The sequence below is a fragment of the Stenella coeruleoalba genome (assembly GCF_951394435.1).
Source record: "Stenella coeruleoalba genome assembly, chromosome: 3".
NCBI lineage: Eukaryota > Metazoa > Chordata > Mammalia > Artiodactyla > Delphinidae > Stenella > Stenella coeruleoalba.
The window spans coordinates 123179819-123207163 of NC_137148.1; the positions used below are offsets into that span (position 1 = coordinate 123179819).

The following is a 27345-nucleotide window of genomic DNA, read 5'->3' on the forward strand; positions in this document are numbered from 1 at the left end:
ACAGTAACAGCTTTATCTAATCTTTCATAAGAGTGAGGTATAAACTAATGATGTAAAGAGCAAAGTCAAGCTGTGATTGTCTCATTTCTTTCTTTATAATATACAGAAACTGTTTAAGAGATTAAATCCTTTGCACATTGCGAGCTGTCATTCATAGATCGTTTGGTTGAATAACAAGAGTAGCTGGCATCAGAAAAGCCAGGTTGAAATATTCTGGCTTTAAAACAACTTCATGGGAATGCTCTCTCTTTAAGGTTATATTTTTGATCGTTATATTTATGATATAAGAAGGGATTAAAATTGTGTCCCATGCACTTATCCATACAAGCACACGCACACACATATGCCGTACAGAGAGGAAGCCTATAGTGTAATGAAAAGGATATTGACTTTGTAGTAAACCAGGGCTGGGAGTTTGGGAAGCTTACGACACCATTTGAGTTTCTGTTTTCTGTTCTGAAAACAGAAGAGAGCAGCACAGAGTTTACGGGTTTGTCGTGACAGGAGTACACACTGCCTCTGTCAGGTTATCGCGCTTGCTGTTTTCTCTGTGGACGGTGTTTTCCTCCTTCACGACCTGGCCACACTAATGCTCCTTGGTTTCCCTGAACACAACCCACTCTCTCTTGCCCACACAGCTTTGCACATGCTGTTCCCTCAGGCTGGAGCACTCTTTTCCCCTTCCCTTTGCACAACTAACGTGTAATTTACCTTCAGGACTGAGCGTGGGTACTATGCTCCTGTGACACCTTTGCTGACACCCCCAGACTAGGCCGTGTGCTTCATTTATGTACTCGCGGAGCATTCTAACTTCTGTTATCACGCCCCTATTACCCTGGACTGAAATTGCCAGCTAATTTGCCTGAATTTCTATTAGACGATGAGCTCTTTAAAATACGTATCTATTTAGTTCAGGGTTCTAACCATGTCTCCCAACAATGATCTTTCCAAACCAACAGTGCTGAGGAGGGCCCAGTAACAATGGGCATTCTTTCACACCTTTTGTACACAAGAGAGGCATTTGGTGTAATAATAGTAATAATAATGCAATTATTAGGTATCTCTCTGCACCATGCATGGCAAAAAGTGCTTTCATGCACTATCTCATTTAGTCATTGCAACACTCGTTGGGAATATGTGCTACTAGCATCCACATTGTACAGATCAAGAAACAAAGACTCTGAGTCTAAACGACTTCACAAGGGCAGGAAGCTTTAGACGGTGAATTCAAGAAACAAACCCAGGTCTGTCTGATGGTAAAAAAATCTTTTCTCACCAAGAATGCAAGTTTTCTGGGCAACAATTAAATGATTCACTCCTCAATGAACGCTGTGGAATAAATGAGCATACGGATATATATACAGTAGGCACCACAACTATTCATTTCTCATGTGCTCTAACTCAGACCCATTTTTCCTCTCTTTCTCTTTTTCAGTTAATTATTTTGAGTAAGCACGTATGAGGGAACAATTTGATACTATATCTATCTCTTTATTTTGGACAATAAATATAAACTGTTCCCATCACATCTTATTGTTTCCTTCTCCTCAATTAAACTGTCACACTCACAGGCTGCAGGGTGAAGACGGCGTGATACATATTGTGCACTCACGAGAGTGCTTGCTCCTCAAGAACAGGGGTTGTTTATGTATCTTTGTGGCTCCAGCTTCTGGCATGATGTTGTCCCCACTGTAGACAAATGATAAACTCTGCAGTAACGGGTTGTTAAATAAACCGTGAGCTTGAGGTTACAGAATTTGTAAAGGCTGTTTAGAAACTATGAATATAACTCATTTAATGAAATGGAGAAACAAAATGGAGGGTCTTTGCAAGGATAATAGCTAAAAGAAATGTCAGGTTATCGCACAGTTTGTACAAGTGAGTAAATTGGCAGAAGTGGATAAACCAGGTAAACCTGAACATTAAATTGCATTCAGCGAATATTTGCCAACTTACTCAATCTGAGACACTGTGCTAGGATCTATGATTTATCTGATAACTAAGGAGAATTTTCTTATTGTTACAAAAGAGAATTTACCTTTATATTAACTGAGAATAATTTGCATGTCAGACCAAGAGAAAAGAAAGCTTTGTCTTATGTGGAGAGGGCAGAGCAATCTTACTAAAACTTAACTTAATGAGGTCCATTTTCCTGCCTAACACGTCTGAGGGCTTCCCACTGCCATTATGTTTAAATTTCAAGCTCTTTTCCATAGCATATTTGGTTCCTCAGATCTTTCTTCCATCCTTTCTCACTCCCACTATACTCCTTATTTTCCAATTACACTACACTTTTTTTTTTTTTTTTGCAGTACTTGGGCCTCTCACTGCTGTGGCCTCTCCCGTTGTGGAGCACAGGCTCCAGACGCGCAGGCTCAGCGGCCATGGCTCACGGGCCCAGCCACTCCGCGGCGTGTGGGATCTTCCCAGACCGGGGCACGAACCCATGTCCCCTGCATCGGCAGGCGGACTCTCAACCACTGCGCCACCAGGGAAAACCTACACTACACTTTTTATATGTCTCCCCAGATATTGTGCTTTTGTATGCCTCCAGTCTCCAGATTTGGAATGCCTTGCTCTCTACCTAGTGACCTTCCACTCATCCTTCAAGACACTGATCAAGTAACTGAAGCTTCTGACACCTTCAGGCAGAAGGGGTTCCCACTGGGCACCTATCAATCGCAGGCTGTAGTTACGCTTCCATCCAAACCACAATATTCTCATGTCCAGCTGCATGTCTTACTTGTCTTTGTATGTTTTAAATAGAGCCCAATAAATGTCCATTTACATCATGGGAATGGTTACTGCTTTGAGGTGTAATATGTCTTCTTTGTATTTTCCTCCTGGACTAAGAAGTGAAAAAAATGGTGGAAATAGACAAGCATTTCTTTATTTAATTAAACACTTTCTATTTACCAAACACTGGTTCAACACTGGATGTATAATGGTGGATAAGACAGATGTTCCTTCCCCCATGGAGCCTGCATTCAGTGGGGGAAAGCATAGCAAAGAACTTACATAAGCAAATTAATTATAGTTTGTAATGAGTGATAAGATGGAAGAAATTAGACTACATGGTGGGGAATGGAGAAAGTGGCAGGGAAACAACTTCAGGTAAGAAATTGAGGGAAGGTCTCTCTGAACTAGAGAAAGGTGAACTTACAGCTGAATAATGAGGAGTCCAGAACCATGTTCATGCATAAACAAGAGTCATTCAAATGTCCTGGGCTTGGGACACACTTAGCATGGTCTGTGGAAAGCCATGGTGGCTGGAGTGGAATGAGCAGAACACTGGTCCAAGATGAAGTTGGACCAGTTGGCAGGGAATGGACTAGATAAAAGAGTGTCACTTTATTCTCAATGCTGTGGAACCCAGTGGACAGCTTCAAGCCAAGAATGGAATGGTTGGATTGGTGTGGTATTAGCGCTTGTGTTGTAAGTCATGACTCAAAGAAAAAAAAGTTTTCAAATTCGGGATATCTATCTGGACAAGATTTCCTCACTGGTTTACTGGTCACTTCATTCTCCTCTCCACTGGGTGGCTCCAAAGATTGTCATAAGTATCTGGCCTGGTTAGTCCCCCAAGTAACTGCTTTATGGCAGTCTGCTTAAACAGCTATGTTTAAGATAGGAATACAGACAAGAGAGTATGAACAATATATAAAAGGGTAAAACACAATCAGCTCTTTGAAACAGACCTGCATTTGATAGACTATATATGATACAAGAATCACTATTTTTTCTATAAAACCCATGTATGCCAAGCCTTTACATGACTAAATACATTAGACTGATGAGTAGTTTCATTTTAAGCAGAAGTGAGTGTACCGACAGAAGAATGGTTTATAGAAGATATCTGAGAAGTATTAGGGCAGAACCTGGCAGCCTGCTAATTAAAATGACAGGCTTAACAGTTGCCAGTTTCTGCGTGCTTACTCTGTGCTGCTTAGCACCATGCTAAGTGCATTATTATATATACATTGTCTCATTAAATCTCCCATTAAACATAGCTGATAGGAATGACCATTATCCTCTTTACTAAAATTGGGAAATTGAGACTTAGGACCTTTAAGTGACTTGGCAAACATCTCAGAGATATTAAGAGGTGGAGCTCACATTTGGGTAGAAGGCTGCCTGATTCCAAAATCCCTTATGCAAGCCAGGACCAAAAAGAGGCTTCCAGAGACATCACTTCTAGTCTCAATCTACTTTATTGCAATCTCAGTTTTCTCAGTGATAAAATGGATATCATTATCTACTAGGGAAAAGGGGGAGATAATAATAGGGGTCCAATAAATCTATAGTGCATCTCCAATGCCATGAAGACAATCAAAGTGTTTTGGAAAGTACCAGATGTTATATAAAAACCATTACCCAGACTCATCAAGAAAAAAAGGGAGAAGACTCAAATCAACAGAATAAGAAATGAAAAAGGAGAAGTAACAACTGACACTGCAGAAATAAAAAAGATCATGAGAGATTACTACAAGCAACTCTATGCCAATAAAATGGACAACCTGGAAGAAATGGACAAATTCTTAGAAATGCACAACCTGCCAAGACTGAATCAGGAAGAAATAGAAAATATGAACAGACCAATAACAAGCACTGAAATTGAAACTGTGATTTAAAATCTTCCAACAAACAAAAGCCCAGGACCAGATGGCTTCACAGACGAATTCTATCAAACATTTAGAGAAGAACTAACACCTATCCTTCTCAAACTCTTCCAAAATATAGCAGAGGGAGGAACACTCCCAAATTCCTTCTACGAGGCCACCATCACCTTGATACCAAAACCAGACAAGGATGTCACAAAGAAAGAAAACTACAAGCCAATATCACTGATGAACACAGATGCAAAAATCCTCAACAAAATACTAGCAAACAGAATCCAACAGCACGTTAAAATGATCATACACCATGATCAAGTGGGGTTTATTCCAGGAATGCAAGGATTCTTCAATATACACAAATCTATCAATGTGATAAACCATATTAACAAATTGAAGGAGAAAAACCATATGATCATCTCAATAGATGCAGAGAAAGCTTTTGACAAAATTCAACACCCATTTATGATAAAAACCCTGCAGAAAGTAGGCATAGAGGGAACTTTCCTCAACATAATAAAGGCCATGTATGACAAGCCCACAGCCAACATCATCCTCAATGGTGAAAAACTGAAAGCATTTCCACTAAGATCAGGAACAAGACAAGGTTGCCCACTCTCACCACTCTTATTCAACATAGTTTTGGAAGTTTTAGCCACAGCAATCAGAGAAGAAAAGGAAATAAAAGGAATCCAAATGAGAAAAGAAGAAGTAAAGCTGTCATTGTTTGCAGATGACATGATACTATACATAGAGAATCCTAAAGATACTACCAGAAAACTACTAGAGCTAATCAATGAATTTGGTAAAGTAGCAGGTTACAAACTTAATGCACAGAAATCTCTGGCATTCCTATACACTAATGATGAAAAATCTGAAAGTGAAATCAAGAAAACACTCCCATTTACCATTGCAACAAAAAGAATAAAATATCTAGGAATAAACCTACCTAAGGAGACAAAAGACCTGTATGCAGAAAATTATAAGACACTGATGAAATAAAGATGATACAAATAGATGGAGAGATATACCATGTTCTTGGATTGGAAGAATCAACATTGTGAAAATGACTCTACTACCCAAAGCAATCTATAGATTCAATGCAATCCCTATCAAACTACCACTGGCATTTTTCACAGAACTAGAACAAAAAATTTCATAATTTGTATGGAAACACAAAAGACCCCGAATAGCCAAAGCAATCTTGAGAACGAAAAACAGAGCTGGAGGAATCAGGCTCCCTGACTTCAGACTATACTACAAAGCTACAGTAATCAAGACAGTATGGTACTGGCACAAAAACAGAAAGATAGATCAATGCAACAGGATAGAAAGCCCAGAGATAAACCCATGCACATATGGACACCTTATCTTTGATAAAGGAGGCAGGAATGTACAGTGGAGAAAGGACTGCCTCTTCAATAAGTGGTGTTGAGAAAACTGGACATGTACATGTAAAAGTATGAGATTAGATCACTCCCTAACACCATACACAAAAATAAGCTCAAAATGGATTAAAGACCTAAATGTAAGGCCATAAACTATCAAACTTTTAGAGGAAAACATAGGCAGAACACTCTATGACATAAATCACAGCAAGATCCTTTTTGACCCACCTCCTAGAGAAATGGAAATAAAAACAAAAATAAACAAATGGGACCTAATGAAACTTCAAAGCTTTTGCACAGCAAAGGAAACCATAAACAATACCAAAAGACAACCCTCAGAATGGGAGAAAATATTTGCAAATGAAGCAACTGACAAAGGATTAACCTCCAAAATTTATAAGCAGCTCATGCAACTCAATAACAAAAAAACAAACAAGCCAATCCAAAAATGGGCAGAAGACCTAAATAGACATTTCTCCAAAGAAGATATACAGACTGCCAACAAACACATGTAAGAATGCTCAACATCATTAATCATTAGAGAAATGCAAATCAAAACTACAATGAGATATCATCTCACACCAGTCAGAATGGCCATCATCAAAAAATCTACAAACAATAAATGCTGGAGAGGGTGTGGAGAAAAGGGAACCTTCTTGCACTGTTGGTGGGAATGTGAATTGGTACAGCCACTATGGAGAACAGTATGGAGGTTCCTTAAAAAACTACAAATAGAACTACCATATGACCCAGCAATCCCACTACTGGGCATATACCCTGAGAAGACCAAAATTCAAAACGAGTCATGTACCAAAATGTTCATTGCAGCTCTATTTACAATAGCCTGGAGATGGAAACAACCTAAGTGCCCATCATCGGGTGAATGGATAAAAAAGATGTGGCACATATATACAATGGAATATTACTCAGCCATAAAAAGAAACGAAATTGAGCTATTTGTAATGAGGTGGATAGACCTAGAGTCTGTCATACAGAGTGAAGTATGTCAGAAAGAGAAAGACAAATACCATATGCTAACACATATATATGGAATTTAAGGGGAAAAAAAGTCATGAAGAACCTAGGGGTAAGACAGGAATAAAGACACAGATCTACTGGAGAATGGACTTGAGGATATGGGGAGGGGGAAGGGTGAGCTGTGATAAAGTGAGAGAGAGGCATGGACATATATACACTAACAAACGTAAGGTGATAGCTAGTGGGAAGCAGCCGCATAGCACAGGGAGATCAGCTCGGTGCTTTGTGACCGCCTGGAAGGGTGGGATAGGGAGGGTGGGAGGGAGGGAGACGCAAGAGGGAAGAGATATGGCAACATATGTATATGTATAACTGATTCACTTTGTTATAAAGCAGAAACTAACACACCATTGTAAGGCAATTATACCCCAATAAAGATGTTTAAAAAAAACACACAAAAAAATGTATTTTCAATCAGGTGTCTGATTTGTGCCTTAAAAATAATACCCTCTCCCCAAAATGATTCCTTAAAAATTCTCTTTTCTTTTTTTCTAAACTTGGTTGCCCTCTTTTGGAACTTGAGGCAAATTCCATTTTAAATGTTCATTTACATCATCCGATCCTCTCTCAAACAGGTTTTCATAAGGAGCTGGCAATATAAAGTAAGGTTCTACAGAGTTCTGCCACCAACTCACTGTGTGACTTTTGGCAAATTCCTTCCTCAGGACCCCCATTGGTAAAGGAGAGAGTGGGCCAGTTGAAGTTCAAGGTTATTCCAACCTTGAACATTACTAGGATAGAATGTAGCCCATGGCTGAGGTAATAGAAAGAAGATGAAAGGGGCTAAGTCATAATAAAACAAGATAATTACTCTGAAATATTTGTTTGAGTAAATTATGGGGCTCTTGACTATAAGGTGAGCCACCAACAGCTTCAACAATTTCAGCAGATATTTAAGATGCATTAGACACCATTGTATGAGCTAGTACTAAACAAGGTGATCAAAGCCAAGGTGGTTCTTGCACTCTGTGCAAGTTTACATCTAGACAGATCAAAAAGTGGGAGTCTGAAAAGTACGTTTCAGCCACAGACACATTTTGTTGGACCAACACAGTTTTTAACATTTTTAAAACTTGCCAATGTTTATAAATGATGCGAGATTTCACAGAAGTTCTCGTGTCTCACTTCCCTTTTAAAATCTGAATATTTGGCAACGCAGAGCTGGTATTTCCACATTGCAGCGAAACGCTGGACTTGGATAGAAGCTGTTCCCACATCACTCCCAGACTAGATTTACACCCTCCGGTGTCTCCCCCTCACCCTCGCCTCACCACTGCCCACCATCTCACACCCTGGCAATTTCAGTAAGAAACCTATATGCCAATTCTCTGATGGCTTGAGTGTGTGTGACTCTAGAGTTAGAGAGAAAACAGTAAGAAGTTATTTCAATCGTGTTGATTATTACAAAAGGGAAGTACAGGGAGCTGCCACGAGAGAGAACAAAGAAACTTCCAGTGGGATTGATGTTAAAAATGGGGGCTGGGAGCCAGGAGACCCGGGTCTAGAAAAGGTTCTCTCCATTAATTATGTTACACTGGACAAGTATTTTTCTTCTCTGTGTCTCAATTTCCCCAGCCGTAAAACGAGGAAATCTGCAAGGATCTATAAAATTCTCAACCCTCTCTTGGGTCTTCCTAACACCCCTAGGAAGTCTTAAAGGAAATCGTGCCTCTCCCCATCTGAGATCTGCAGGCTCCTATCCGCCACCCCCATATCCACCATCCTCGGCGGCGCTGCCCAGGTATCTTGAGTGGAAGATGGTAGGGGGTGGGGGAAGGGGTCACTTCAGGGGAACCGCGTCTCTGTCGGGGAAGTTGGGTCGCGCTCTGCGTCTCTGCGGCTCCGGATCCTGCCAATGCGCCGCGGGACCCGCCGCCAGCTCGCAGCGCCGCCCTCCCGCCTCGCCCTCGCCCTGGCGGAACTCGGAGCCCTGGAGACTGCCCAGGCCGATCCCGCAGAGCACTGCGCCCGGGACCGCCCGCCGGCCGGCTGCTCCCCACCCCTGCCCCGACCCCGGAACCACCCCTCCCGGAGGAGCTGCGACCTCTGCCTACGCTCGGACCCCTCAGCAGTTGCAGGTGCCAGCCCGCCTCACCACGCCCCGCGCTGGCGGCCGCTGGAACGCCCAGGCAGGTAGGTGCCTTCCCCTGCTTGCTCCTCGTTTCTCGGAGTTGATCTTTTAGCCTCTGCTCCCCGGGTGGAAGCACCAGTCTGAGCTTCTCGGAAGGCGTGAAGCGAGAGCCGAGATCTAGGTGAGTGATGGTCTATAGATTTTTTCCTTTTAAGTAAACCTGCATACTAAGGGCACTGTTGGGAACCTAGGAAGTTGAAACGGAAGAGAAATATAAAGGCAGGCCGTCAGGATGACCCACTACAATCTGACAGGGCTGGGACCATTCCTAACTTCTTAGCTATTTTGTACCCTACTTTGTCCCCCAGCCTCTGACTCGGGTCCAGATGCGGACAGACTTCAATAAATATTTGCTGGGTGGAGACAAGTACGGGAGGAGGTATTTCTGCTTGTTTCTCTTATCCGGTCTCAAAACAAGCCAACACTGCCTTTGATGGTTGGCTTCATCTCCACCAGGATTTTTCCCCCCTAAGTTGAAGGATTTGCACGTTTTTACACAAAGTGCCGAGGATTCACACAATGGACTGCTATGCAGCGCTTAAAAAGCAGAAGTCAGAGCTGTAGAGATCAGCGTGGCTAGATCGCACAAGTATAATGGTAATGATTACAGTCAGATGCAAAATATACCTACTATATGATGTCATTTAGGTGACTTACTTTAAAAGACATGTCGTGTGTGTAAAATCGTAGAAAGTGGACTGTAAAATGTATACCAGATTCACAATTGTGGCTGTTTTGGGGAAGTATGAAAGGGGAATTAATTTGGCATGAGGATTGAGGTGGAAAAACTATTTACCTACGGTTTTAATATATAAAAATGATCAAGCAGAAGTTGATGAAATATAAACAATACTTAACTGCAAGTGGTTGTAACTTGGGTCTTTTTCAGGATATTTTCTTTCTTTCTCACATTTCTAAATTTGTCTCAGCTTAAGTAGTTCTGTTTTTCAAATGCAAACAAAATAAATTATGTCTATGCATATGCTGTGACAATAAAACTAGACAGTTCTGTCAGAAGTTACAACTTTCTTGCATCACAACATAGGTTCTTCCTGAAGAAGACACCTCTTTACCTAGGGAGCCTTAGCTGCTTGGAGCAGCTCACCTGTTGACATCCCCCAAAAGTATAGGCCAAAGATCAAATGTCATCTGCAGTTAATAATCTGATAAGCGGCCAGGTCAAGGTAGAATCGGGAAACTCTTTGTGCTCCTATAAGACACATTGCTGTTTCTCTTATATGTTCTGTTTAGGATGTTCATTTCCATGGGTGGTGACTGTCTGCTTGACATCTCAAAAAGTGGTTATGTAACACTGCAGAGTTCATATCAGGTCAGGAAAGAGGCCTATAGCTCTGCTGGGCCCTATTCAGTGGAACGGAAAAGATGTGTCTCCACTTGCCTGCCAGAAAAACATTGATTTCTTTCTGGATATGAGGGAAAGTTACCAATTTGGTTATCCATGAAGGGAGAAAAAAATAAAGACCATTCTAGACTGGATTAAGAGTATTAAGTGCAGTGGAGAAACCACCACCCAATAGTCCAAGCCTGCTCATCCCCCAGACATACACAAAATTTGTTCCCTGTTTACATATTTTCTTCCCACTAAAAAAAAAAATCACCAGATATTTGGTAAACAAAATTGTCTGTACATCAGAATGCAACTCAGAAATATGGCAAATTGTGATAATATTCCTCTTTCTCTTTCTGACTTGACAACTTGCAAGGTCAGTGCTCGGTACATCTTGTGTTGCAGGAAGATGGGCTACTTGAGAAAAGCCTGAGGTGTGAAGAAAAATCTAAGAAAGACAGGATTGGGGTGTGGTGTGAAAATTACATGTACCGAGGTTTTACGCACAAAATTAAAGAGAACATAGCCCCAGTCGGTAGTATTAACAACTGCAGCTCCTTCAAATTGATACTCTCTTTAGGACTGAGCCTCTCTAATGTCATCTGTGGCTCAGCCCTGACACTATTTCCCACTTATTCAGGACTCTAAATGCAGTAATGCAACACACAGGGCACCCATTTGCTTCTCCCTAGCCCACAAGGAAACACTAAGGGCATCCCACCTGCTTCTTCCTCATCCTCTTTTCCACTGGCATTAAAAGCCCTTTGTTTTTAGCCCAGAGATATAGTTGAGTTCTTTCTATCTTCCTGATCTCCATCATCCCCTCTGAGCTTCCTCCAGACACCTGTTACCTCCTGCCCCTCTCTCCCCTCCCCCATACCATTTAATCACTTGCTTCCTAATTGCTGACTCTGTCTTTGCTCTCCATTTAACGATTCTTTTTAAAGTCCAGAAGGCACTTTGCCAGCAGTTGGCTTTCAGTATGACAAGCCGCATTTCCTTAATGAGTCTGCCTTCCAAATGAAGGCTTTACTTACATCTCCCCTAATAGGAAAAGGAGCTTTTCTTCTCGATTTGCTCCGGGGCTCCTCTAGTTCCTTTTCAATAACGCATCCTTAGCCCAGGTTCACGTGGGATACTTTTTTCAATTCTGACTCCGATCTGTACTTCCTTCACATGCAAAAACTCCAAGAGGAAATCAACAGGTCTCAAATTTAAAAGAAAATAATACGTGATAAGGAAATACCCACTACTAATAAAATAGCAATAGCTAATATTAATTCTTTGCAAATTATGTGCCAGGCGTGGTGCTAGCTGCCTCATACAGATTCTCATTAACTATATGCCATGAGCTGTATTTGTCCTGTACATGAGATTTGCTCAAGCCATATAGCTAAAACAAACTTTTTTTAAAATTAATTTTTATTGCGGTATAGTTGCTTTACATAAAACGAGCTTTTAACTATGATTTTATATAACATCTGGATCTTGACCCTCTTTTGGGTAAATGTGAAGATCTGGGCCCTGGGCCCATGTTTCCACTTAGCAACAATCTTTTAGATCCAAGAGCAGTGACATCTTTTAGATGGAGCCTGGATTCACTAGGTCACCAGTGTCGCCAGCAGGCAGTAATGTCTTCCACCTGGTCCAGCTCAATTACTTGCATTTCCCTCTGGCTCTTGTGGGCATCTGAGCTTGTTATTCCTACAGAAGGCATTGCTGCTTCTCCCATTTAAGAGATGAGAGATTAGGTCATTGAGCCAAAGCCGTTATCAGTGTCAGTTTTAGAACCAGAACTCTGGATGCTGCCTCTCCTTACCAGTTTCCAAGAAAGTAATTTATGTTTAAAAATGAACAAAGCCATAAATACACAACTTTCAGGGCTTTTTAGCTCTCACCTACGTCGTTCAATTTGGGCTCCCTAGTGGCCTGCAATTATCAAGCACTTGTGCTGTGAAAAGACTTTACTTATCACATGAAATCACATTTAATTTGTCTTTGAGGTAAGGACCTTTATGATCTTCAAGTTCAGGGAAAGGAAAAAAAGTAATGTGTTCCAGACTTCTCCGGTGGCGCAGTGGTTAAGAATCCGCCTGCCAGTGCAGGGGACACGGGTTCGAGCCCTGGTCCGGGAAGATCCCACATGCCGTGGAGCAACTAAGCCCGTGCGCCACGACTACTGAGCCTGCGCGCCACAACTATTGAGCCCACGTGCCACAACTACTGAAGCCCGTGTGCCTAGAGCCTGTGCTCTGCAACAAGAGAAGCCACCACAACGAGGAGCCTGCGCACCACAATGAAGAAAGCCCGAAGACCCAACACAGCCAAAAATAAATAAATATATTAAAAAAAAAAAAAAAAAGTAATGTGTTCCATGAAACTCAGCGACTTGCTGGTATGATCAAGCCCAAACTCAGAACTTGTTCCTTTGATGTTGTAGTAACTTCCAGGGTAGGAGGAAAGAGGGGTATGTCTTTTCATGACTAAAAAAATAAGTTGTTGATCACACATCAAAAAAATGTTTAAACTTAACATATTTTCTCAAAGACATGGAGAGTCACAATAAAATATATTTTAGTTTATAGTGGTTAAATAAAGTATTGCTGACCTCATTTTAAACTTGCCTTCACACTCAGAAAAATATTTTGCTTTCCTCCTTTCTTGTAAGTCCAGGTCCACTTCTGACGAGGCCATGTAGTGGGTACTCCCAGATGCTTGATTTTCTGTTTTCTCTGAAATTATTTTCAAGAACAAAAAAATTCCACTGCAAGGGCATAGATGAGGTTAATTTTCGGCCATCGTCTATAATCAGGGTACCTAGAGTACACCATATCATAAGGATACTGTTTCTTTTTCTCTCCTAGATATCTAGCTAAGGTTTCCGGTTCTCTTTTGAGTGAAGCTGAATGTTTCTGCTGGGATAATGTAACTGGAGGATCCGGGTCTGGGCAGACTTGACCATGGGAGCCAACACTTCAAGCAAACCACCGGTGTTTGATGAAAATGACGATGGTGAGAAACGTGCGATAATTGTATATAAACACAGTTTGCAAAATTCAAATATAAGCTCCTTGTTTCATAAGTAAACTGTCATGTAAGACCTTAAAATTAAAAAAAAAGAACTGCAAGGGTAAGCCTGAGGACCTGGTATGCTAAGAGCTGGATTTTTACCTTCCACTTTCCATGGGACCTTGGACAACTTTTTTTTTAATTAGAAAAGTGATATATTAGATTTTTAAAATTTTTTTTAACTTTTTATTTTATATTGGAGTATAGTTGATTAACAGTGCTGTGATAGTTTCAGGTGTACAGCAAAGTGATTCAGTTATACATATACATGTAGCTATTCTTTTTCAAATTCTTTTCCCATTTAGGTTGTTACATAATATTGAGCAGGGTTCCCTGTGCTATATAGTAGATCCTTGTTGGTTATCCATTTTAAATATAGCAGTGTGTACATGTCAATCCTACACTCCCTAACTATCCCTTTCCCCCGGTAACCATAAGTTCTTTCTCTACATCTATGAGTCTGTTTCTGTTTTGTAAATAAGTTCATCTGTATAGTTTCTTTTTAGATTCCGCATATAAGTGATATCATACAGCTTTCTTAATCACAACTCTACCAATGCCCTTTGTCCAAAGGCATTGTCATCTGGTGGATAGAAGACCTTGAAACAAAATGATTTATTTGTTCCCTTGACAGCTGAAGTTACCCCTCTTGCTAGTTGTTATAGAAAAATTCTTATATTATCAAGTTGCATATGAATGATAATTGATACTCATAATATTATACAGTGGAGTCAGGCAAGCAGGTTGGTGCCTTCTGAGCTTCTGATTAGCATGTTCCAGAGTCCTAGCCAAATTCCACAATGCTGGGTCATAGGAAAAAGGATCAGTTTTATTGGAGAAAAGGGAAACTTTACAGCAGCCTTGTAGGCATATACTGTTTATAGGTTGCCTGGGAAAAAGGTGGCCCTGGGTCCTAGCTAGTAAGTTATCCAGGCCCCCCAGAGGCAGCCCTCACAGTCATTTCCAGGGAGTTCTGCTAAATGGACCACAGAGAAAAAGAACAATGAACTGAAATCCAGGAGATCTGAACGCTCGTCCTATTACCAGCTACCTGTGTGCTCAAGAAGTTTATTTACCTTCAGTTTCCTCATCAATCAAGTGAGAGAGGGTAGTAACCCTGAAGGTCTTTTTCAACTCCAAAAGTTTATCATTTTGAGATCCTAAAGGCACCTTGCAAAAATTAGGAAGCAGCATCTGAATCATCAAGGAAAGTTTGCTCAAACAGAAACTACAAATAACAGTGGCATAAAGAAGATGGTAGTGTTTTTCTTTCTCACGTAACAATCTAGGCATAAGTAATTCAGGTGAGATGTGGCTGCGAAGGGTTAGGGACTCTGGCTCTGACAAGCTGGCTTCTTTCCTTCCCTTCCCTGCCCTAGAGTGTTACTGTCACCCTCATGCCTCAGGATGGCTCACCACCACATTCACATTCCAGCCAGTGGGAAGGGGAAGAGTGGGGAGACCGAGCCCACTTCTTTTAAGGATATGATCTGCCTCTTGCTTGTCACTTTCACTCACATGCTTCATTACAAAGGAGACTGGGAAATTTAGTTAGTTATCTTGTGTGGCCATGAATCTTCTAAATACAAGGAGTTGTGTTTTGTTACAAAAGAAGGGGACAATTAGCTATTTGCCATGGCTGGGAGACAAACAGAAGTCTGCTGCAATCTTAATTTTTGACTGTTTGGTTGGACCCTTTAAAAAACATGTCTAACCAATCAACATGCCTTGTTGCCAGCTATTCACTATCAGTTTAGGGGTGCATCGTGACTACCTATACAAAATATTCTCATAGGAACCCTGAAATTATATAGTTTGAAAATGGTCTTAAGAAAACTTTTTCCCACTCATATCTGTTGCCTTGCTTTGGTTTATCAAGTTGTAAAGTCAAGGATCTAGAGGCCAGGGATGCTCCTTGATTCTTCCATCTCTAAAATGGGAAGGCAAGAAGGCTTACATTTCATTTGTTTGGTTCCCTGTGCTCCCTACAGATTCAAAACTAATGTGCATGAGGCTGGTCCTCAGAGAACAGAGGAGGTAAGAGAGGCCAGCTTCGTGCTTGTTACTTGCTAGGGGTATGTATTGTTTTAAGGTATTAGGGTAACATGATAATGAGAAAATACAGAGATGTCTAAATCTTTAATCCAGCCAGCCCTTGGTCTCATGAGTGCCCAAGAAAGCAACTGTCCCAAAGGATTATGGCAAATGGGAAATCAGTTAGCACTTTATAAGTGCCTTCAAGGGGCTCTGGGAAAACTAGGTTGGAGTGAAGTTAGGCTTAATGAGCAAGGAGATCTTTCTTAACACCCTCTAGGTCACCACTTTTTGTGGTCCTGTCCGCCAGGCCAATGAGATGAGCCTACAGCAGCACCCTTAGAGAGAAGAGCTGAGCCTAACAGTATGTCTGCACTTCCCAGGGGTGAAGCTCTGAGTCCGTTCACACACACAGTTGCAAGGCAGAAGTAGAAAGGCAACCCCGTCTACTATAAGCCCATCACTCTGCTAGATGTCCCTCTGCTAGATGTGAGGAACAGAGTAGGAGAGAAGATGTCCCTTCCCCTGCCCTTGTGGAGCTCGTATTCTAATCGTGGGAGGCAAACAATAAACTAGTTCACAAATACATAAACCAGATAACTTCAGATAGTGTTAAAGTACCACCAAGGAAGTGACTGTGAGTGATCTTATGGAGAGGGACAGGTGATGGTAAGGAGACCACTTCAGATAGGGTGTGGCCGGGGTTGGCCTTTCTGACGAGGTGACGTCTGAGGTAAAGGCTGAAAAAGGTGAGGAAGCCACTCATGTAATAACAGAAGAACAGTTCAGGCACAGGAAAAAGTCCAAATAATGACAAAATCGGAAATGACCAGTTGCCTATGTCTTCACATTCCGATGACGATGAGTTTGTATATTATGAAAGCGATACTTTTAAAATAAATTTATTTATCTATTTATTTATTTACGGCTGCATTGGGTCTTCTTTGCTGCGTGCGGGCTTTCTCTAGTTGTGGCGAGCAGGGGCTACTCTTCGTTGTGGTGCGCTGGCTTCTCATTGCGGTGGCCTCTCCCGTTGTGGAGCACGGGCTCCAGGCGCACGGGCTTCAGTAGTTGTGGCACGCAGGCTCAGTAGTTGTGGCTCACGGGCTCAGTAGTTGCGGCACACGGGCTCAGTAGTTGTGGCTCGCGGGCTCTAGAGCGCAGACTCAGTAGTTGTGGTGCACGGGCTTAGTTGCTCTGAGGCATGTGGGATCTTCCCGGACCAGGGGTCATACCCCAGTCCCCTGCAATGGCAGGTGGACTCCCAACCACTGCGCCACCAGGGAAGTCCTGAAAGGAATCGCATTTAATTGCCGTATTAACTTGTTTACAAGATCACTGAGTTTTGGGGAGGAAAAGTATGAAATTCCAGTTATTTACTTTTTTTTAATCAGTCAATCCTATAAAGGTGATTTGGCTCCTTTCATAGGTCTGGATTGAGCACAAGGTGAAACTTTATTTGATTGCTGTGAGGCTTCTGACCAAGAAACAACAACAAAAAGCACTAATCCAAGAACATAAATGCCTGTATCATTTTGATCTATTTTTATATAAATAATCAAATGGGGCCAGAATCTAGGGCACTTAAATGAACCAATTTAATTCTTTTTAATATATTGCTGCAAAAAATCCCAAAATGTGATGGAAAAGTATCTAATATTTCCTTCAAAGTGTTTACTATTCCCAATATATAGATTTGAGGAGAAAATGTGTACCCATTTTCCCAAGTAATATTTCAAGATTTCTTTCTCATGGAAAAAAAGTTTTGGTTCACTTTGAAGGTAATTAAGGAATAAGATGTTAGTGGATGTCCCTTGAGATAAGCTGTTCTTGCTGGAATTCGTCCTGATACTTTGTGTTTCATGCTGTTCCATCTGATACTGATCTTGAGATCATCCTGTTAGTTACTTATGTTGATCTTTATTTAGTGAAAACAAAGTATAAGCTTTACAGCTGCTGTGGAAGAGCAGAAGGCTTGCTTATTTAATTACTGTTAAGTGAGTTTTTACAAAGTAGACCTCACATGATATTGTTTTCTTTTGTGGCTTAGGGCAAACCCAAGTCCTAGTTACATTTTTTATTGTGGTATAATACATAATATAGTGTACCATTTTAACGATTTTTAAGTGTACAGTTCAGTGGCATGGAGTATATTCACATTTGGGGACAACCATCACCACCACCATAGAACTTTTAAATCTTCCCAAACTGAAATTTTGTGCCCATTAAACAGTAACTCCCCATTCCCTCTTCCCCGCAGCCCCTGACAACCACCGTTCTACTCTGTCTCTATGATTTTAACTATTCTAGGTACCTTATATAAGTGGAATCATGTAATATCTGTCCTTTTGGGTCTGGTTTATTTCAGTTATCAAGGTCCATCCATACTGTAGCATGTATCAGAATTTCATTCCTTTTTAAGGCTGAATAATACTCTACTGTATGCAGATACCACAGTTTGTTTATTCTTTCATTCATCAGTGAACATTAGGTTGTTTCTACCTTTTGACTACCATAAATAATGCTGCTGTGAACACGGGTGTACAAGTATCTGTTCAAGTCCCTGTTTTCACCTGGTACATCCTTAGAAGCAGAATTGCTGGATCATATGATAATTCTTCAATTTTTTAAGGAACCACCCAGCACAATGTCTTCCACCTAATTATGTTTTGTGTTTTAGTAGTGGGAGACCACCTGACATAACAGGCCAGGGCTCTGGTAGTGGAAACACATACACAGTTTCAAATCTCAGCTGTGCCACAGCCTAGCAATCTGTGTATTTCTATGAGAAAAAGCAAAGCCTGATCAACCATCAAACACTAGAGTCAACTTAACTATAAAGTGTTCTAAAGGGATTTGAAATACAATAGAAAAAAGTCCCCAAATCTGAATAATTACTGGTGAATTCATTTGAAAAAAACCCAAACAAACCCTTCGATTGTACAAGTTATCAAACCTCTGTAAGCTCAGTTTCTTCATATATAAAATACAAGTTAATTGGGCATACTTCACTGGGTCGTTGTGAGGAGAGAATAAAATAACGCAGATAAAACACTTAGCAAGGTGTCTCATATAAAGTAACCACCCAATTAATGCTAGTTATAATATTATTTACCAGTGTCAGAGTCTCTGAGCATGAACTCTTTGAAGTATTTCAACTTCTAAAAGGAACAAAATCGATTACATGCAACTGTGTAGATGCCATAGTTAATATGACCTATTCACACTTCTATCAACAGAGCCGAACTGTCAGATGGCAGATTGCATGGATTCTGTGAAAACCTATATAAGTCCTCTGAAAAGAAGCCAAATTATTAACTTCACAAAAACATAATCCCATCTGTTTTTTCTGTGATCCCCCCTGGGGTGATTGTATTTTCATTTAAGGCAAAATCAAGAACTCATTGGGCTGAAAAATTGATAAACTTACTTTTTCTGATTTAAGCCCAAAACAGATTATTTAAGTAATCCCATTCGAACAACAGACACAGTGACAGTTGTCCCTCAGACCCAACTATCATGTGGATACTATGAGAAATAATGATACAGAAAGCATCCTAAGTTTTCTGAAAGAAAAGAAGTACAGCTAATACTTGTTTTAATGTTTATAGCTTGTTCATTATATCTGCTTTATTTCCTCTCTCTGAACGCAGTGCTTTTTGTTTTGTTTGGGTTTTTTTCTTTTGCTTGTTTGATTAAAAAATTAACATTTTTAAAGTCCAATCATTGAGGTTTTCAGGCTGATTTAGAGAAAGAAATTCTTTAGTACGGGAAAAAGTGGACTTGGTTATAATTCACAGTCTGGGCAACAGAAGAGGATCTTGCAATCATTGTAAGTAGTATGTGTTTCCAAGCATATACAAAGAATGTAGAGGAGATAGAGTTGGTTTAGTTAAACCAAGAGACAACTTTCTTCTGGAGTGCTGTAGCTAAGAACAGTTGGCCTTAGGTTAAAATGTCTCTACAAAGAGTACATCAATGCCCTGAGTTTGCAAAGAGAGCTCAATTATTGCATTGTTCTTCAGACTTGCTGAAAACCCAATGTTCCACTTTCATTTGGCAACACTTGTCTCCTAGGATATGTGATCGCTTCCAGTTTTCCTACATCTTCTTTGGTGAGGGAGGCACTGGGTCCTTCAAAAAAGTTGGGCCAAAAAAATTGGTCACAGATTTGCAATCCAAAAGAAATGGGAGGTTACTGAATTGATTCCAGCCACGGAAGGACTCTGAGACTCTTCTTTGTTATTTTAATGTCCATGCATTGCATATTTGTACCCAGTGGCATAGGCAAATGAATTTCAGACTTTCCCCTCTCAAACTTGAGTTATGTTGTCTGATATTATTTACTATTTTGTGTTAAAATGATTGGGAAAGTAAAATGAAAATTTCCCTAGTAATAATTGGCTTTTTTTTTATAATTTATTTGTTTTATTTATTTATTTTTGGCTGCATTGGGTCTCCGTTGCTGCACGCGGGCTTTCTCTAGTTGCAGAGAAGGGCTAGTCTTCATTGCGGTGCATGGGCTTCTCATTGTGGTGGCTTCTCTTGTTGCAGAGCACGGGCTCTAGGCGTGCGGGCTTCAGTAGTTGTGGCGCACAGGCTCAGCAGTTGTGGCGCACAGGCTTAGTTGCTCTGCAGCATGTGGGATCTTCTCGGACCAGGGCTTGAACCCGTGTCCCCTGCACTGGCAGGCAGATTCTTAACCACTGTGCCACCGGGGAAGCCGGAGAATCAGCTTCCTAAAATCATTATGTTATCTTGGACTGTCTAATATTTAGTTAAGGTGTTTGTCATAAATAATCTCAGATCCACTAGTTTCTAGCAACAAACACTTTTAATTTGGGAGGGTTTTAATTTCCCCTATCCCAAGGGATTGGAGGAACCTGGGAGAAACAGACTAGATGGCCAAGAAAACAGACATCAAAGATGGAGCTAGTGCTTCTGATTGGCGTGCTTCCTGATACATGTTTAGGAGAATCTACTCAAACAAATTTAGGAAACTTACATCCTGCCCTTGGAGATTCACGATGCTTATTAGCATAATAAAGGCTCTGAAATGTGCAACAATATTGAAATCTCCGTACTCTGACATTTTTCAAACTTATTTCAAAATTAAATCAGTTTTGTGGAAAACCTTTTAATACCTTGTGGCAAATAATTCTCTGTGGACCTCAATTTGGGAAACAAAAGGTCATGATCAGGAACACTCTTTCTATTGGAAACGTCATTTCTTCCCATTTATCCTCCCCTTCCTCCCCTCCCTGGTTTAACAGCTACAGCTTCTGATTTGCAGAATCTCGACAGCTGAAGAGCGATTATGTTCTCTAAGGTCTCCTCACTACAACTTTTTCAGGCAACACAATTCATGTTTACTCAGGTTAATGAGTAAAACACAAGGTAACTCTGTTTAATGGTGGGATGCTTCTAGTCCAAGTGGGAATCAGATTGGGAGATAATTCACTTCTTTATTGTTCTTTCAATAAAGAACATTTTAGTTCAAAGAGTGTCTTATGAACCAATTATGGTGATGTATTTGCCGATTATTAAACACCCATGCTATACTAACTTTTTATCCTATCCAAAGCTAGAGACATTTTTTAAATTTTCATCTTGAAACTAACCTAGGTTGAAAACCGAAATCTGTAAGCTGGCGTCAACATTCAGCAGCTACTTCAATGAGAACGACTGAAGGCCTTCAGAGGATCTGACTTCTGCTATATGGCCTCGCCAGTGTAAACTTAGTTACAGTGACCAGCGTCACCCATCACTTTACCAGTTTAGGTCCTATGAATTATATGGCGATTTCAACTATGCATTGCTATGGGACCATTTGTGGAAATTTTATTTGGAAACACACATACACAATGCCAATGATGGAATTATATTCCTGTTAAAATAGGACGCTGAGCACAATTTATATGGTTGAAAGGACTGAGAAACCTATGGGTATAGATTTTGAATTCAAAAGACTGGCAGAGGTTTTATTTTTTTTTCTCCTGAACTATTTCTTCTTTCCGTCCTGAAGGCATATTTACAGTACCATAAGTAATATTAACCTTGTTTTATACTTGAGTAACCTATGTTTTTTGTTATTTCTGAGAACAGCTGAATGTAGGGGTTGGCATGCTTTTTCTGGGATGGGCCAGATAGTAAATGTTTTATGTTCTGCTGTTCAGTCTGTGTCACAACGACTCAACTCTGCTGTTGCGGCATGAAGGCAGCCAGAGATAATGTGGAAACTAACGAACATGGCTCTGTTCCACTAACACTTTATTTGTGGACACTGAAATTTGAATTTCACATCATTTTCACTTGTCACAAAATATTTTTATTTTCCAAGCATTTAGAAATATGAAAGCCATTCCTAGCTTATGAGCCATATAAAAATAGATGGTGGGTTGGATCTGGTCCACACGCCATACTGTACTGACCTTTGCTCTAAAGCATCCTGCAGACATTTCTTTACATGTGCCAGGGGCTCATCTGATATCCATTCATAACCCTCTAGCTGTAACTGAGGGACTGGGCAAGGAGACTGACATCTGTTCTCTATAGATGCTTAACAAAGGCAGTCTTCACCAACTCTCTTTTGGTTCATTAGTCTGAGTCAGTGGAAGTACTTGAGCCGAGAAATCTACTGTTTTAGAGAATAAAATATATCATTTTTGTGATATATATTATTTGGTAACCACATAGACTAGATTCAGTTAAATGGGTACAACCTAGAATTCATTTGAAATATCATTGGATAGAGTTTATTTCCTACTGGGGCATTTATTTAGTCAACTGAGAGGCATCCAACAGTTGGGGGTATTGATCCCCCATCCTGCCCCACTGTTCTACTTCCTGATTTGTTCTAAAGAAATAGCCAGTGTAATTCTGACTTCTGAGCAAATTCATGAACTGGGGTCCAGGCAGCAGAAAAAGAAGCTGTTGGTGCCCACTGCTTGGTCTTGGCACCAGTAATGGATGTCGGTAAAGCCCAGACTCCCTGGGGCACCGCATTTCCTAAAAGGGAAGTGGTGACTGTGCAAGCAGATGCCTCAACTGGCCTTGGAAGCTCCTTCCGTGGAGAAGTTTCAAATATATCCTGAAATGACCTGCCGAGCTCCACACGTATTAGTGGCAACCATTAGCTGCCAGCCATTTGGTTTGATAAAGGGCTAGTGAACCAGCTAAGTCGTTTTAATTAGTGAATCACCAGTGAAATGTTCTAGAGTGGACCTTCAACCTTAACTAGCATCATGGTGTCAGAGTTACAGGTTAAATCAGTAGCTTCCAGACACCCTCTGTGGACAAATGTAACGTTTTTCTTAGTTTGTTGAGAAAGATGAAAAAAAAGGGCAATGTAGTTTCTCATAAAGCTAACACTATTAAAAATTTTAATTTTTTTAACATCTTTATTGGAGTATAATTGCTTTACAATGGTGTGTTAGTTTCTACGGTATAACAAAGTGAATCGGCTATACATATACATATGTCCCCATATCTCCTCCCTCTTGCATCTCCCTCCCACCCTCCCTATCCCACCCCTCTAGGTGGTCACAAAGCACCGAGCTGACCTCGCTGTGCTATGCAGCTGCTTCCCACTAGCAATCTATCTTACATTTGGTAGAATATATAAGTCCATGCCATTCACTCACTTCATCCCAGTTTACCCTTCCCCCTCCCCATGTCCTCAAGTCCATTCTCTATGTCTGCATCTTTATTCCTGTCCTGCCCCTAGGTTCTTCATAACCTTTTTTTTTTCTTTTTACATTCCATATATATGTGTTAGCATACAGTATTTGTTTTTCTCTTTTCTCTTTCTCTTTTCTCTGACTTACTTCACTCTGTATGACAGACTCTAGGTCCATCCACCTCACTGCAAATAACTCAATTTCATTTCTTTTTATGGCTGAGTAATATTCCATTGTATATGTGTGCCACATCTTCTTTATCCATTCATCTGTCGATGGACACTTAGGTTGCTTCCATGTCCTGGCTATTGTAAATAGAGCTGCACTGAACACTGTGGTACATGACTCTTTTTGAATTATGGTTTTTTCAGGGTCTATGCCCAGTAGTGGGATTGCTGGGTCATATGGTAGTTCTATTTGTAGTTTTTTAAGGAACCTCCATACCGTTCTCCATAGTGGCTGTATCGATTTACATTCTCACCAACATTGAAAGAGAGTTCCCTTTTCTCCACACTCTCTCCAGCATTTATTGTTTGTAGATTTTTTGATGTTGGCCATTCTGACTGGTGTGAGGTGATACCTCATTGTAGTTTTGATTTGCATTTCTCTAATGATTAGTGATGTTGAGCATTCTTTCATGTATTTGTTGGCAATCTGTGTATCTTCTTTGGAGAAATGTCTATTTAGGTCTTCTGCCCATTTTTAGATGGGGTTGTTTGTTTGTTTGATATTGAGCTGCATGAGCTGCTTGTAAATTTTGGAGGTTAATCCTTTGTCAGTTGCTTCATTTGCAAATATTTTCTCCCATTCTGAGGGTTGTCTTTTGGTATTGTTTATGGTTTCCTTTGCTGTGCAAAAGCTTTGAAGTTTCATTAGGTGCCATTTGTTTATTTTTGTTTTTATTTCCATTTCTCTAAGAGGTGGGTCTAAAAGGATCTTGCTGTGATTTATGTCAGACTGTTCTGCCTATGTTTTCCTCTGAGAGTTTTATAGTGTCTGGCCTTACATTTAAGTCTTTAACCCATTTTGAGTTTATTTTTGTGTATGGTGTTAGGGAGTGTTCTAATTTCATTCTTTTACATGTAGCTGTCCAGTTTTCCCAACACGACTTATTGAAGAGGCTGTCTTTTCTCCATTGTATATTCTTGCCTCCTTTATCAAAGATAAGGTGACCATATGTGTGTGGGTTCATCTCTGGGCTTTCTATCCTGTTCCATTGAGCTATATTTTTGTTTTTGTGCCAGTACCATACTGTCTTAATTACTGTAGCTTTGTAGTATAATCTGAAGTCAGTGGGCCTGATTCTTCCAGTTCCGTTTTTCTTTCTCAAGATTGCATTGGCTATTCAGGGTCTTTTGTGTTTCCGTACAAATTGTGAAGTTTTTTGCTCTAGTTCTGTGAAAATTTCCAGTGGTAGTTTGATAGGGATTGCATTGAATCCGTAGATTGCTTTGGGTAGTAGAGTCATTTTCACAGTGTTGACTCTTCCAATCCAAGAATATGGTATATCTCTCCATCTGTTTCCATCTTTAATTTCTTTCATCAGTGTCTTATAATTTTCTGCATACAGGTCTTTTGTCTCCTTAGGTAGGTTTATTCTTAGGTATTTTATTCTTTTTGTTGCAATGGTAAATGGGACTGTTTCCCTAATTTCTCTTTCAGATTTTTCATCATTAGTGTATAGGAGTGCAAGAGATTTCTGTGCATTAATTTTGTATCCTGCTACTTTAACAAATTCAATGATTAGCTCTAGTAGTTTTCTGGTAGCATCTTTAGGATTCTCTATGTATAGTATATCATGTCATCTGCAAACAGTGACAGCCTTACTTCTTCTTTTCTGATTTGGATTCCTTTTCTTTCTTTTTCATCTCTGATTGCTGTGGCTAAAACTTCCAAAACTATGTTGAATAAGAGTGGTGAGAGTGGGCAACCTTGTCTTGTTCCTGATCTTAGTGGAAATGGTTTCAGTTTTTCACCACTGAGAACAATGTTGGCTGTGAGTTTGTCATATATGGCCTTTATTATGTTGAGGTAAGGAGAAACAGAGAAGAACCCCCGTATTTAGAAGTCAGGCAGAGGCAAGCAATCAGGTAAGGAAATTGAGAAGGAACAGCCTGTGAGACATGAAAAACATTTGTCGTGAAATGTAAGAGAGAAGACTTCTTGAAGAAGGAGGAAGTAGTCTCTTGTGCTGAACGTTCCTGAGTGGTTGAGTAAAGTGAGAAGTATCTGTGGCATCAGGCAATCAGCAGGATATAGGTGTTCCTGACAAAAGCAGTTCAAGTGAGGATAGGGGGGCAAGAGCCAGAGTCTGGGGGATTAGGAGTGTTTGGGAGGGGAGGACATGGACACAGCCAGTACAGTAAACCCTTTCCAGAAGTTTACTCTAAAGGGAAGCAGAGAAATGAGCCAACAGCTGAAGCTGAATATGATGTTAAGGGAAGATTTTTTTTTTTATAAACAGGAGATAGTAGAGCAAGTCTTAGCTGATGGTTTCTTCCCTTTATATTGGTTAATTCCTGTGAAATGATATGACCAGGAACCAGGGCTGGCTTCATCCACATGAGACCAGTGCAGACACACAGTGCCTTGTGTTCACAAGGGCCCCATTCGTGGGCTTCACTGCCTCCAGCTGCTGTCTCTAAATTCTTACTAATTTTATCTTAGAATTTATGTTTGTGAGGTCTGATGGGGTAGTGGATCACCTGCCAGGGCTTTGGAGCTTTGCCTCATAGTCTGTCCCCTCCCTAGGAAGCCTTCTAAGTCAGTTACCTAGACCCTCCTACCCTCCACCTACAACAAGGATTTGGGTGCTAATGAGGGGGACGTTCGGGGGTGAGCACCCCCATGACATACTCAGGCAGGGCATGGTGGTGGCTGTCATTGCCTCAGGCTGGCAGTTTGGTAGGTGGCCAGCTGGGCACTGTCTCTTGGGATCTCACTCACCACCTTCCCATCCAGATACTGAGTATGTCATGGAGTTCGATTTGGAATCAAGTGATGTAAAGATGTACTCACCACCCAGTAAGACCAACTACCAAAATGCACTTTATCATCAGATCAGCCTGCAATTTAAACATAGCAGGACTGAGGCGTAGGAAGGTTAAACCACTGAAATCGGATAGCCACCTGGCTACATCCTGAATCTTGATAGAAATGAATCTCATTTATTTCAGTTATAGATATCCTCCCATGATGGCCAACCAGAATGAATTTATAAAATTAAACAAACCTAGGGGATTGCTTTTACATTAAGAATACATCAGACACTCATTTCGTGCCTACCGGTGCATCCTGCTTCAGAGGGCTGAGTCATTTCATTTCACAGTGGCATTCATCTTCACGTCTGCTATCATTCACACATCCCTTCAGTGTTATTGCTGAAGTGTTATGGGTTCAATATATAACACCTCTTCTTCCCTGGAGTTAATTACGCAGGTCATCACTACTCTTGAGTTTTACTTGTCTTCCTCTATTCATTTTGATTCCAAGGACAACAATTTCAATGACCTGCATCCATGTCTTTCATTTCACCGTCCTGATCATCATCACCCACTCGCTCTTCAATTTCATTGTATGATCCCTTGTAGAATAATTTTGATTTACTTTTATAAAATATTCAAGTCATTGTCACTTTGATAACTTCATTTTGTGTCCAGGGTACAACATACCAGGAAAAATGTTCTAAACTAAGGCTTGATTGAAGCATTAAAAGGAATTTCTGTTGAAGACTTCGGTTCCTAATTGGTAACTAGAATTGACTTGCTTGCTCTCCTCAGTGCGTTTCCACTGAAAACTATGGAGTCTAGGAGTCTGAAGTCAAGGTGTTGGCAGGGTCATGCTCCCTCCGGATTCTGTAGGGGAGGCTTCTCCCTCGCCTCTTCCAGCTTCTGGTAGCCCCCGGAGTTCTTTGGCTTGTGGCAGCATCACCGTAGCCTCTGACTCTGTCTTCATATGTTGTGTCTGTGTGCAGGCTTCTCTCTTCTTACAAGGGTACCAGTCATATTGGTTTAGGGGCCTAGGCTACCTTACTCTGGTACAACCT

At 40.7% G+C, this 27345-nt stretch overlaps 2 protein-coding genes across 3 annotated transcripts in view; one reads left to right on the top strand and one right to left on the bottom strand.

The window, feature by feature from the left end:
* PPP2R2B (protein phosphatase 2 regulatory subunit Bbeta) overlaps positions 1–27345 on the bottom strand; it is a 609983-nt gene that overhangs the window by 559165 nt on the left and 23473 nt on the right. The gene's annotated exons all lie outside the window — the stretch shown is intronic.
* STK32A (serine/threonine kinase 32A) overlaps positions 13416–27345 on the top strand; it is a gene marked incomplete at its 3' end in the record, with an annotated part of 116180 nt that continues 102250 nt past the window's right edge. For both annotated transcript variants that reach the window (XM_079917158.1, XM_079917159.1), the window contains exon 1: positions 13416–13530. In XM_079917158.1, the coding sequence (XP_079773284.1) occupies positions 13479–13530 (52 nt within the window). In that variant the 5' untranslated portion in view covers positions 13416–13478. The remainder of the gene's footprint in view (positions 13531–27345) is intronic.